This window comes from Pogoniulus pusillus, chromosome 3 (assembly GCF_015220805.1).
Source record: "Pogoniulus pusillus isolate bPogPus1 chromosome 3, bPogPus1.pri, whole genome shotgun sequence".
In the NCBI taxonomy this organism is placed as follows: domain Eukaryota; kingdom Metazoa; phylum Chordata; class Aves; order Piciformes; family Lybiidae; genus Pogoniulus; species Pogoniulus pusillus.
Window position 1 is genome coordinate 24,319,020 of NC_087266.1, and position 13,273 is coordinate 24,332,292.

At 47.7% G+C, this 13,273-nt stretch overlaps 1 protein-coding gene across 1 annotated transcript; it reads left to right on the plus strand.

Moving 5' to 3' along the window:
• The first annotated feature begins 229 nt into the window (after positions 1-229).
• Positions 230-8,429, plus strand: ALOX5AP (arachidonate 5-lipoxygenase activating protein). Its single transcript, XM_064140925.1, has 5 exons — positions 230-330; positions 4,604-4,703; positions 5,881-5,951; positions 6,925-7,006; positions 7,579-8,429. Exons 1-5 carry the CDS (start codon positions 261-263, stop codon positions 7,739-7,741), a joined length of 486 nt encoding a protein of 161 aa, XP_063996995.1. The 5' UTR covers positions 230-260; the 3' UTR covers positions 7,742-8,429.
• The last annotated feature ends 4,844 nt before the right edge of the window (positions 8,430-13,273 follow it).

The following is a 13,273-nucleotide window of genomic DNA, read 5'->3' on the forward strand; positions in this document are numbered from 1 at the left end:
AGACCTATAACCTCTTGCTTCTCTAGACTTTGTCTGCGCATGATGAGTGACTGAGTGAAGAAGCCAGCCAGCCAACCAGCCAGCCTGTGGCCACGTTGTTTTGACAGGCACCCAAACACAGAGTGCTGGCACTCTCCTGTGGAGCCATAGGAAGTGTTTCATGATTCAAGATAAGAGAGACCTTCATTTCCTCCTTCTGCGCTTGCAGGGTTGAACTGCTGCAACAGCTGCACCATCCGCCCTGACAGTCTGCTTGCAGAATGGACCAGGAAACCCTGGGAAGCATTGTCCTGCTTGCCATCGTCACCTTGATAAGTGTTGTCCAGAATGGTAAGGTGAAAACAAACATTTATTTAAGGGCTAAAAGAGAGTTGAGAACAGGTTAGGATAATGTATGTATATCTGATCTTTGAATAAATCTCTGGTTATAAATGCATCTGTGCTTAGGCTTGACTTTGGCTCTACAACTTATCTTCTAAGCATACATTCTTGCATGCTGCTGTTGCAGGATCTTGGCAATTGCATGGTCCCACTCTGTGATATTCTAGAGTGAGTTGTTATGCATTGTAATGAAAGGACTAATATTCTGAGGTACCCTGTGGCAATACTCATTTATATTTGATGTCTTAGACCTCCTTTCCTGACTAAAGCCCCTAATGTGGGTAGCGAGGGCTGCTCTCACTCTCCAGCCAGAGCCTTTCTGCTGGAGTCCCAGCGAGCTGCAATGGGTCAGACTTTTGCATGGAACCAGGCAAAGGGAGAAAAAACCCACACTGACTCATTGGAGAACTCTGGCTTTTTGGAGTTTGATTTGTTTGTGAACAGATACTTCTACTGCTTTCCTGCCTCTCCAGGTCCTAATCTCAATAAACTACTGTCCCAAGAACGCTGCCCATTTCCTGCACTGGAGAAGTTTCATTTTTTTTAAGCTGTTATTTAGACTTTCATAGTCCCTACTAACCTTCAGGGTTTTAGAAATAAACCGGTTTTCTCTTTTGCACAAACCTGATTTAAACTTTATCATTATCTTGCATAAGTACTTAATCATTTTATCAGTAAATTCTGTCCAGAATACAGAGAAGGCAATGAGTTCTGCTCCAGCTGCACTGAGATCACCCAGGTGCCATGGGGGCCAGTAGTGGGACTGGGGGGCTCACACAAATGGTAGAAATCTTCCGTGAAGACTTCTTGGTACGAATAGGAACTTCCCTCTGAGCACAACCTCTGTGTTCCGTCCTAGGAAATGGACTATTCTTGGGCTGCTGCAGAGAGAGGAAGTGGTGGAGCCTCAGCATAAGCCTGGCTGCTGCAGAGCAAAAATTAAAAGAGATGCAGACTGTTTTAATGTATATATAGACACTAAATGCCGTGTTGTTTAACCCCATGCTGTTTCCTGGTAGAAGCACAGTGTGTGGCATCACCAGAATATGGCATATTTTGATCAGAGCACATTCCACAATTAAAAAAATGTGTCAAATAGACATTTCTTGCTATCAAACCAAATGACTCTATATACAGGGGGGGTTCCCTCTCACTTTGAAGCTCAGACATTTGCCTTCCAGCCTGACACACTCATGGAAATCTGTCTGTGAGATTATTGACCCAGCTGCTGCAAACGGGCACTGCAATGGGCTTGGCAGAGGACTTAGCATGCCAAGCACGAGCAGCGACAGCCCTAAACCATGATTTCAGACCTTGCATCATCTGATTTCCTCTTCCCAGGCTTTCTGGCTAGAAAGTCCAAGCTAATATGCAGTCCTGTAACAAATGCAGTTATTAAGGCAGTAGAAATGCTTGTCAAGGGCTATCAGATGCACTGAACTCTTGCTATGGCTCTGGTTCAGAAAAACACTTGGGCATCTGCTTGATCTTTTTAAGTATGTGAAATCAGCCCCATATAAATTTGGGTTTATCTGCCTTTCTACATCTGGTGCAGAATTGCAAACCAGTTTAGGTGAATGCTGCTGCTTCTGAAACTGGAAGTGGGCTGTGGTGCTGCCCCAGTCTGACATACACTTACTGTCACCTTGTTCATGGATATGTTCTTATGCAACCTGATCCAGGCATTCCTGCCTTAGCAGAGGGGTTGGACTAGATGATTTCTGGAGGTCCCTTTCAACCTCTACCATTCTTTGATTCTATCATTCTATGTTGGGAATCTCCACATCCTACGGAGTGATTTGTGTGGCTGGGTGCAGCTGTGTCACACATGCAGCTTTTACTTTGTTCTTGCACCAAAGAGAGATTGCAATTCAGCAACTTTCGGAGCAAATCAGTGGTCATCACTGGGCAGATCAGGGTGGAGGAAGCAGGGTGAAGTCGACAGAAAGAAGGAGCAACGTGTGTGATTGCTAGCACTTGCTAGGTTGAAGCATCAGTGCACTCTTTCTGTTGGCATGAACCTGTGAAACAACGAGGCTTGGACTGAATTCTTGCATATTAACTTGTCCAGAGTGTAGAATGCAGTGGTTTAGGCCCAAAAGACCTTGTGTAGTCCTGGAGCTTCAAGGAATCACCTGCAGCTGAGCTGAATTAAGTCACTCACCTCCAGCCCTGTTCCACTCACTTGTCTCATGACAACTTTTGAAACCATGCTTTTGCCTTGAGGTTCAGAATAAAGAACAGGGAACGTATCAACGGTGTTGCAAGCTGCTCCACACTGTAGTCTTCTATTTCACTAATGCCAGTGCTGCTGAGAAGAGAGCACAGACATGCAGCAAGGGCCACTCTGGATGTGAACTTTAACCCAGCTGAGTCTCAGGAAGCCAAGACCCACCTCTTGGGCTGACATCTGGGAGGATTTTCAGAACCTCCAGAGTGTGTGAGGTTGACATGATAGCCCATCTCTGGCATTTGCCCTACTGCCTAGGGCATCCATAAAGGCAGTAAGAGTTTACAGGACAGATGCCTAGTTGTCCACAGTCATGGCCTTCTCAGGAGATGAGTACCCCCAGGCTTGTCCAGCCCTGATCTCAGAGGCTGTGCGCCAGAAGTGTCACCACTGGTACTTCCAAATCTTGTCCTTGGTGACCACTGCCACATTGGACATGTCAGTGTTCAGCCTGATGCCTTTCAGCATTGCAGATCTGCCCCACCGTGGCATTTGGGAATGCTGGCACTTAGGAATGCTGGCCTTTAGGAAGTGGAAGCATCTCCAACAGTGGAAAGGGAGATATATATAGCTTACTTACTCTCGGCTATCTCTGAAGCTGTGTCATCTTCTTGTGATTTCACATATGTGCTAAAAGGAAGGGAGAAGTTATTCTACATATCTCAGTGAGCCCATACAGTCTTGGACCTGCAGGAAATGGTTTCTCATCACTGCAGCTTTGCATTAGACAAAAATACTGCCTCCAACTAGGTCTTCCTGGACCCTGTAGTTAGGTTAATAGCCCCACGTCAAAGTCGGGGTGCTGGGTGGGTGGAAGTGCTAATTGCTCTTGGTGGTGCCACTGGGCACTGCCTTCTCTGAGTTCTCCAGGGCCAGGTGTTCCAAAAGCTGGCCACTGCAGTGGGTTGGTGGCAGAGGGAGGGCCTGCAGCCTGGCTCAGAACAGAGACACTGGCTTAAAGCACTGCAGGATTTTCTGTAGAAGAGCCATATGTACCCAAGGAATCACTGGAAAATGAAAGGCAAAACCTCAGTAACTTTTAGTGAAGGCAGTGAAAGTACAGAAGTCCTACTTACAGCAGCAGTGAGGGGAAAAAAATACAAAAGAGATAGCTCTTAAGATTCCAGGGATGGCACCCTGCAGCTTATCCTGTTTTGTCATTATAATATCTTTTTGTATGCCTTTGGCTAGTATTCTAAACCATAGAGTGATCTGGATATGCTCAACAGGATGGGATGGGATGGGATGGGATGCACAATAATACAGAGCTTGCAGCTTGTAGTCTGTCAGGGCCCTATCTGGTGTATTTAGACACATGATTGATGATCTCTGGTTTAGTGCCTTCAGATAATGTGTTTGTTAAGTGCATGATACATTGTCTTGAGGCGCTGCATTTTTGCAACAGCCAGCACCCTGACATATTGCTGTTTGTAGAAGGAGGTTATACCCAATATAGACATATAGAGATAAGAGACCACGACCAAGTTTTCAATGGGCATTTCTGTAACATTAGCCAAGCCTGCAGAATGTCCCTAGTTCGGCACATGAGTATCACTAAAAGAGAAGAGACTCCATTGTCTCTCTGCGCTCTTAGAATCTGGGCTTGGCAGTTGGGACTGGAAAGCTTTTTTCCCACTGGGAGCTCAAAGGATGGAATTTGTACTGTACTTCCCAGCAGACAGAGGTGCAAGATGCCAGAAGTGCTGCATGGGGATGATGCAGGGCTCAGAGAAGAGAGCTTGCTGCCAGTCACATACGAATATGTGGGGATGTCTGAGGACACGTCATGTTGCACCCCTGAACCTTTGAAGGTTTTGGTTACACCTCAGTAAGGGAGCATGCAGACTGGCCACATTCTGCACCTCCAGCACCCACGTCCTCTTCTGCCATCCAGCCTGGATGTTCATGAGAGCAGAGGCAAGCCCAGAAATCCCAACTCCTACAATATCTCCAGATGACATCTCAGGGGAACACTCTGTGTTTTTTTAACAGCTTTTTTTGCTAGCAAGCTGGAGCATGAAAGCAAACACTGCAATGGCAAGGGGCTTCAGCGGCTGGGATCCTCTGCTTTTGACCGTGTCTACACTGCCAAGTGAGTAAGCAAGCCCTGACGTACTGGTGAGGACAGAGAGGGGTTCATGTCTCTTTTTTCCAGGGTTTGATTCAAACTCTTTTATGGTCTACACTTTCCTCTGCAGTCCCACTGCAGTGTGCATTGCAATGAAATTTGAGCCTATGGTCCTCCAGTATGTTTGCTGAAACCCTGGATGCTGTATTTATATTGGACTTGCAGCCCTAAGCTGCATTTTGTCCTGTCATTGTCAGCCCATGCATCCAGCAGTAGCTAATGAGGGAAGTATGATACAAGCACAGTTGGTGTCCCAGGGGCACTGTGGCTCAGAAGAAAAGAATTGGTGCAGAGATGCTGACCTGCTGAGGAGCAAGTCAGTGGCAGAGCTCATATGAACTCCTGTGCCTCTGTCCCCAGGCAGCTCCCTCAGCACATGGCTCTTCGCTTCTGTGTCACCTTTTGTCTTTGACATCCCTTCAGGGAGCGTGGAGGGGAAAATTAATTCCAACCCAGGAAATAAAAGTACATAAAATATTTTTTTATTACCCATGAAGTGCTGTTTACAACTGAGTGGGACATCCAAGTGCTGCCCTTCACAGATGTGCAACCACTGCCAAAGGCAGAGTGTTTCCCCCTCAGAAAGCACTTCAGGCCAAAGGAAGCAGCTGAAAATCATTCCTGTTCTCCTGCAAAGAGACATGTCAACTGTCAGACACTCCTGTTTGCTGGGGGATTTTCCTTTCACTGGTTTCATGCAGCTTTTGATACCCTACCTTGCTTAATTTGACTTAATTGCGAGGACATTCCATGCCAATAAAAGCACACAGTGTCTATTATACACATGTGTTGATCAAACAGGTTAGAGGAGGAAGGTGGCTTTCACAGGTGCCAGGTATGTGTGCAAGGCAGTTTGTTTCCTCATCAGGCAGGACAAAGGCACCCTTTATCTGGGTGAAGACAGAAAAATAGACCTGCAGGCCAGGCAGCTGCCATGTTCAGACATGGACACAGCAGTCACCCCCAGCAGCAGCCTGCTGCAGGTAGGTTCAGGGTATCCTGCTATTCTGAAGTAATTGCTCACCTGCAGTGACCTTAGCGCAGCCCAAATTCACTCCTCACTCTCCTTTGCTGGTGAGACATGTTGATTTTGTTTCCATTTCCCCATGTTCTGACTTCTGTCATATAATTTCTCTCCCAGCCAAAACTGTGGACATGCATACCCTACGTTTCTTGCTGTGCTTTGGTGCGCTGGCCTTCTCTGCAGCCAAGGTAACACTCTTTTTTAGTCCCCCTTTCATCCTTGCCAGCAAGTGCTTCAGAAGTTACAGTTCCAGGGATTGAATCCTCCTGCAGTGAAGGAGCCTGTCTTGCTAAGCTGTCCTGCAGCTGCACGGAGTGTTAATTAGCACCACACTCCTGGTGTGGTTTATGCCAATATATGTCTTCATAGACATGATTCAGGACACTTCAGGCCATTTCCCATACAGACAGGCATTACAGACAAGATCCCTCTGTTTTGGATGGAGGGCTTAGTACTTGGATTCTGGATGCCCCAATATAGACCCTTTTGACTGGAAGTGGGACATTTCATTAATATGCCAGTGCTGCTGTCCCTTCCCAGCACCGAAGGCAGCACCAGAGTGTTGATCTGTGTTTCTGAATATGATCACCTTTGATGCAACTGGAGTTGTCTGAAATTTAGGATGAGTACTTTCCTGGAGTGGGTGGCAATTCTTTCTGCAAAAGAGGAGATTGTTGACCAGAAGTAGACCTTTTGCCTGTGGGTATGGATAAAGATAAAAGTAGTGAGAAAAGAGGAAAAGCCACTTTGTTATGTGTTCAAGAATGAATATTTGGCTATAATGTAGTCCTCCACCTACACCCAGAGAAGGCAATCTAATGGCTACCTTTTATTTTTGGTGGAGACAGTGTCTGAGCTGGTACCCTCCATGCTGAGCCCAGCATGAACCATGAGAGATTTCTGCAAGGGACAGGTGTGTGCTCTGCTGTGGACACAGCTGTGGGCAGGGTTATACCCACAAAGGCTTCAGAAAAGCTGGAGTGAGGGCAAGGCAATGCTCTGTTTCCCACACAAATGGCTCTGCCCTGGTTCCAGCACTCATTCCATAACCCAAGACTGCAGGTTCTCGTTTCCTGGTCTGGCCCAGGCAGCAGCCTGAGACAATACATACAGTGAGATGTGGGTTAGTGTCTCTAATACCTTGCTTTACTCTTTTCCCAGCTCCTGCTGCTTTTGCTGGCCTGATGTACTTGTTTGTGAGGCAGAAGTACTTTGTGGGTTACCTTGGGGAAAGGACTCAGAGGTAAGGACTTGCAGAGCCTCTCTACAAAATCCAGGATGCTGCATCAGTGCATCTGGATGCCGCCACCTCCACAGTCACAGCCACTGTCTTATGGCACTATCTGTGATGGCTGCTTACATGGAATAGCATGGCAAAGCTCCCCTCTTCTGGGTGCACAAGAGGAGCTGTGGCAGATGTAGGAGGTGCAGTATAGAGTCAGAGAATCTGCAGCAACAGACTGGCTGCTTCAGTGGCTGCTGTTCATAGCATCTGCAAACCCACACATTTGGGTGTTTGTGCTGCTATTTGCACAAGGTTGTCCCCCAGCCTGTGATGGCTGAGAAGACGCACAAGTCTCTCTGAAGAGCCACTTTTGTAAGCAGCAACCTATCCTGGGCATAGAAAGCCAAATCCACACCCAAATGGATCCTGAAAGTGACACTTAATAGCTTGCAACTATCTTACAATGTGAGACAGAGCAGAAGTTTGTCCCCTCCATCTCAGCTCTTGAGATCTTTCAGCTGATCTCCAGGGCAGAGGTCTGAGGTTGCATACATTAACAACATCACTTCCCCCACTTTCTATCTCCTCAGCACTCCTGGCTACTTGTTCGGAAAGCGCATCATTTTGTTCCTGTTCCTCATGTCTCTGGCTGGAATACTCAACTACTACCTCATCTTCTTTTTTGGAAGTGACTTTGAAATACACATAAAAACGATAACCAGCGCGATCTCTCCGCTGCTGCTCATCCCCTAGCTTCCCACAGCACCGAGGGGGTCAGCGTGCTGAATATACTGATGCCCAGAAGCAGACGTAATTCAACAAAGAAGTGAACCTGTTACCCTTTTACATTGCTGTAAATCTCATGCTTGATGGCCTTTGTAGTTTGATTTAATCTTGCTTTTGCCTTCTGGAGGAAGGTTTGTTGTGAGCATTCAGCACACCCAAGGAATGGCAACAACTTCCAGTTAATTATTTTGATTTTCTTTCCCTAAAATGTAGCTTGCAAACCAACTGCATGACTGCAAGGGACACTGTGTGCTTGCTTCATGACTACATTGTCCTTAGCTTTTGTCTCAAAACCCAGGAGCCTCTCAAGTGTTATTCCTGAATGATGAATCCCACAGTTACCATCAAACACAGGTATTGCCTTTTGCAGCATCTCACATGTCCCTGCCCACTCAAAGTTGTGGACCAGCCCCTTTCTCTCCAACTTGTTGATGACCATGGTGCCTCTTGTGCAAGAGGGCAGCAAACTGGCCCATGTCTGGTCTTCCTTGATAAATATTCACGTGTGTAAGGCTCCCGAAACTGATCTCATTTATGCTTCAGCCTTTTTTGTTCTCACAGAGCGGTAGAAAGGAGTCTTGCGTAAATGAGGAGCTGGTGTATTGACAGTGGGGTTGGGTTTGTTTTGCTTGGCTTTGTTTAATAAAATGATCTAAAAGGATGAAATCTCTTGGCTCCCATCTTCTTTTCCTGGAGCATGGTCACAGTGCTCCATGGCTTGGCAGCTGGCTGGTGAGCAGAGCAAGGGAAGCAGCGCTGGGCTTTTTGGGTGAGCTGCCAATTGCCCTGGGCGTGGCCTCACAAGGACAAGAGTTTTACAACTCTCTCTATTAGCAAGTTCAATTTTCTGCCTGTGTCACTAACAGTGTGCCTCGGCAAGTCCATACTGAGGAGTGGTTTTGGTTTGATTAGAGAAGTGGACCGAGGCAGGTAAATAGGCTAGTGCAATCTTTTTAAACGCTGCTGCCATAAGGGTGCCTAAGCTTTTAAGCCTGTCTGATTACCACATGCAGGATGGATAATGTATTTTATGACTCCTTTGGGAGGGAAAGGACTCCTTGCTAAGTGAGAAGAGGATTTGCAGAGCTGTTTGCAAAAGCAGGTGCAGAAAGATGCCTCTTTTTGTAAAGCACCAAGGCTGGTTTTGTTTTGTTGCTGCCCAATGGGCCAGAGGCACTTGTGCATGGCTGCTCTCTCCTCCACCTGACTATTTGCACTGCCAAAAAAACCCCAAAACAGAAGTAATAAACCTGATTTATTGCATGATGAGTAGCTGATAAATGTTCCCACTAGTTAACAGGCAATTAAAAAATTATCTAACTTTCTGACACAGAGCTACTGAGACACCTTGTTCCTAGGTACAGCACTTAGATTTCTTCCCTCCTTTCCTTCTCAAAAGACCGAAATACACATCTCAAACCCTGCTTCATACCATGCTTGCCTGCCACCCTCCCTCTCATATCTCATTGGCAGCTGCTCATCCTTGGTAGTGACCCACCACCACTCTACCGTGGTGAATGGTGCCACATCCAGTTGGCAGCCAGTCACTGGTGGTGTTCCCCAAGGATCAGTGCTGGGCCCAGTCTTGTTCAACATCTTTACTGATGATCTGGACATGGGGATTGAGTCCTGCATCAGTAAGTTTGCAGATGACACCAAGCTAGGAGCAGGTGTTGATCTGTTGGAAGGTAGGAGAGCCCTGCAGAGGGACCTGGGCAGGCTGGATGGGTGGGCAGAGGCCAATGGGATGAGATTGAACAAGGCCAAGTGCAGGGTTCTGCACTTTGGCCACAACAACCCCAAGCAGCGCTACAGGCTGGGGACTGAGTGGCTGGAAAGCAGTCAGGAGGAAAGGGACCTGGGGGTACTGATAGACAGTAGGCTGAAGATGAGCCAGCAGTGTGGCCAGGTGGCCAAGAGAGCCAATGGCGTCCTGGCCTGCATCAGGAACAGTGTGGCCAGTAGGACAAAGGAGGTTATTCTTCCCCTGTACTCAGCACTGGTCAGGCCACACCTTGAGTCCTGTGTCCAGTTCTGGGCTCCTCAATTCAAGAGAGATGTTGAGGCGTTGGAAAGTGTCCAGAGAAGGTCAACAAAGCTGGTGAGGGGCCTGGAACATAAACCCTTATGAGGAGAGGCTGAGGGAGCTGGGGTTGTTTAGCCTGGAGAAGAGAGGGCTCAGGGGTGACCTCATTGCTGTCTACAACTACCTGAAGGGAGACTGTAGCCAGGTGGGGATTGGTCTCTTCTCCCAGGCAACCAGCAATAGAACAAGGGGACACAGTCTCAATTTCTGCCGAGGGAAGTACAGGCTGGATGTTAGGAGGAAGTTCTTGACAGAGAGAGTGATTGGCATTGGAATGGGCTGCCCAGGGAGGTGGTGGAGTCACCGTCCCTGGAGGTGTTGAAGAAAAGCCTGGACGAGGCACTTAGTGCCATGGTCTGGTTGACTGGCTAGGGCTGGGTGCTAGGTTGGACTGGGTGAGCTTGGAGTTCTCTTCCAACCTGGTTGATTCTCTGATTCTATGAGCCCACCAAAGGATGTCAGCATCTCAGGAGGAGAGACGTAACCCCTTTGGCCTGGAGTTACAGGACTCTTCTGCACTTGTGATATCATCAAAGCTCACACTCCTACCCTCATTACCCATTTCAAAGGAGGAGATACTTCACTGGTACCACATTTGCTGCTCTCCAGCTAGTCTGGCTTCCATAAGGTCTGAAACTTGTTTATGGAGATCATCACCTGTGGAAGGTGGTTGTCTCAAACCGATGTGTTCAGCTTGCAGCTCTCCGCAGCTATATGAGTCTCCTCTGGTGTCTTTTGCTCTCTGTAGCAAGCAGCAGCTCACTTAACCAGCATCAGATATCTCCTGCTAGTATGAGAAGAGGTGCTCCACCAGCCAGATATAGAGAACAGAAGACTGAAATGTCTATTTTGAGTCAGATAATCTACACCAGTATTCTGAGGTCTCTCTGTTGATAGGTAAGATGAGGTCTTCTGAGGGAGCTAAGGTTCACCTTTTGCTGTAATAATTTGTTTTTTTCAAGAATATGTTCTACTTCCTTCCTCAAAGCCCTCCTGATAGCAACAGAGATTAAAATGTAGGCAAAATCTACTTTCTGTCTAACTATAAATGGAAATGGTGGCAGTATCAGACAATCAGGTGATGCATAAATTGATCACTATGTAAATTCTCGACGTCACACTGAGTTTTCCATGTTATAGGCAAGTCGTGTGGTTGCATTTGCCTTCCCACTCCTGTGAAAGAGTGGCAGCATCAGTGCTATTTGGGCTTTCCCCACTGTGTTAGACAACTGCAGTTTTTGGTTGTGACTGTAAAAGCACCCTCATCTGGCCAGTACAGTTGCTAGCACTTTGCACATCGGTTACTCAGACAAACGCAGGGGCATTCCAGGCAGCTGTACTACATGACCTTTAAAGACTCCTTTGACTCCAAACCCTTTTATAGAGCCACATGCAAAAATACACAGGCTAATGTAACAGGTGTATGGGAGTGTATTGGAATCACACACACAAGAAGGTACTGAACCTGTTGAGCAGCATTTCTACACTAGACATGGGGGCACAGCCAGTGGCTGAAGTGGCAGTCACCTCTGCTGGCCTCCCATTCAAGACTAGCTTGCACATGGCATGACAGCTCCTTTCCTGGAGCAGGGCTGCACGCAAACAGGTATTGCTTTCCCATGCCACTGACTGTGCCAGTGCTGCTAACCGTCCCATTCATCACGTCATCAGGCTATGGGCTTTGCGCACCGCCAGTGCCCTAGCTCCTCGTGATAGCATGCCACCACCATGCCATGTGGCTGTCTATGCACTGAAACCTCAGGCACACCAATAAACACACTGTGTGCCTGTACACACAGACACAGAGTGTTTACTGATTGTGTCTTTATATACATCTGCGTGTTTGCATGCATATGTGTATGTGTGTATATATATATATACAGTAGCTGCTGAGTCATGTGAATGCAGGAGGCTTTTCAGGGAAGGCAGGGAAGCAGGTTGCTCAGGCACCAGCCTGCTTGCAGCTTGCAGGCTGTATACATCAGAGACTGCGGCGACTGCTGGAAGCCAGGCTGTCACAGGATGCTTTTGATCTGCTGACAAAGGCCTGGAGTACTTACAGTATTCCTGCCACGGGAACAGCTTCTGCTTCCATACAGCACTACAACCCCCTAGTGGAAACTCAGCCCTATCGGCACGCTGGTGTGAGCCAATCTTTTGAGGTGTGTAGCCTCATGGTGATGCAAAGACATCCACACTTCTGAACAGATGTATTGTTGCTATTGAATTATTTTTTTGTTGTTGTTATTCTGGCATGTAGCAGCCCCCGTCCTAGAGCAGGACCCACCCATCCCCCCACCCCCCTCCTCCTCACAGAGGAAGCAGAGGCCAAGCAATCAGGTAACATCCAAGTGGGATAAGAAATCTGAGCACACCACCCGCAAGGGGTTTCTGCAGCGTTTCCAGATTCCTAGACCTTGCGAAATCAGACTCTGCATTATCAACTCAGGCTGAGTCACTTCTGCACAGCTTTCCAAATGAGGCTCTGAGGATCAAGAGAGCAAGTTCTGCTGGCAAAGGCTGTTCTTGGGCAGCTTCTTCAGCTCTCATCTGCTTTGAGATGACTTTCTTTTATCAGAGTGGTGGTTTAACATTCACTGAATCCTTTCAAATGCTCTGTTGGGATGGAAAGATGCAAAGCATTGAACACTGGCCCAAAATAGTGCTGTGCCTTTTGCAAAGTACGGTGGGGATGCGATTAGATCATTCAGGGAACACTTTGAAATAGCCCAGCCTTGATAGTGACAGGGCAGTACAGGGTGGGAACAGTGGTAAAACCATTCCCCAAACGATTTTGAATTGGTTGCATGTGCCAGCCAGTGTGAGCAGGGTGAGCATTCCCTTGGTAAAGCCCTTTGGTGAGCTGCAGAGCCTTCCCAGTATCCTTGCAGAGGACATGCGGACACTCAGGAGGGTGAAGGACCCTGAAGGTTGTGACATCACTTCTAGGCACCTAGGAGGCATACATGAGCTTCACTGTCCCTTTGGGTAATGATGACTGCTGTCCCCATGCTGTCAGGGAGGGTGCAGGACCTCAGCTGTGCCTCCTCTCAAGGCAGTTCAGTGCTTTGAGGGATTAGGATGGAGAAGCATCCTCTACACCTCTAGCTGGCTGCAGCAGAGAAAGAAGGGGGATGAATATCTCAGGCCGGTGCCTGACTTCTGCTTGTTTCTGTACCTGCCATGATGGAGGGAGGTTGTGGAAGGGAAAGCATCACCACTGGTGCCTGACCTCTGCTCGTTTCTGTATCTACCATGATGGAGGGAGGTTGTGGAAGGGAAAGCATCACCACTGCTCTATCCACCTTGCTCACCAGAGCATCTCACTGCTCCCAGATGGCACGTAGAGACATGAAAGCTGGCAAAAGTGAGATTCTTGGCCCAAAGGACAAGCAGCCTCTATAGAAAACTGG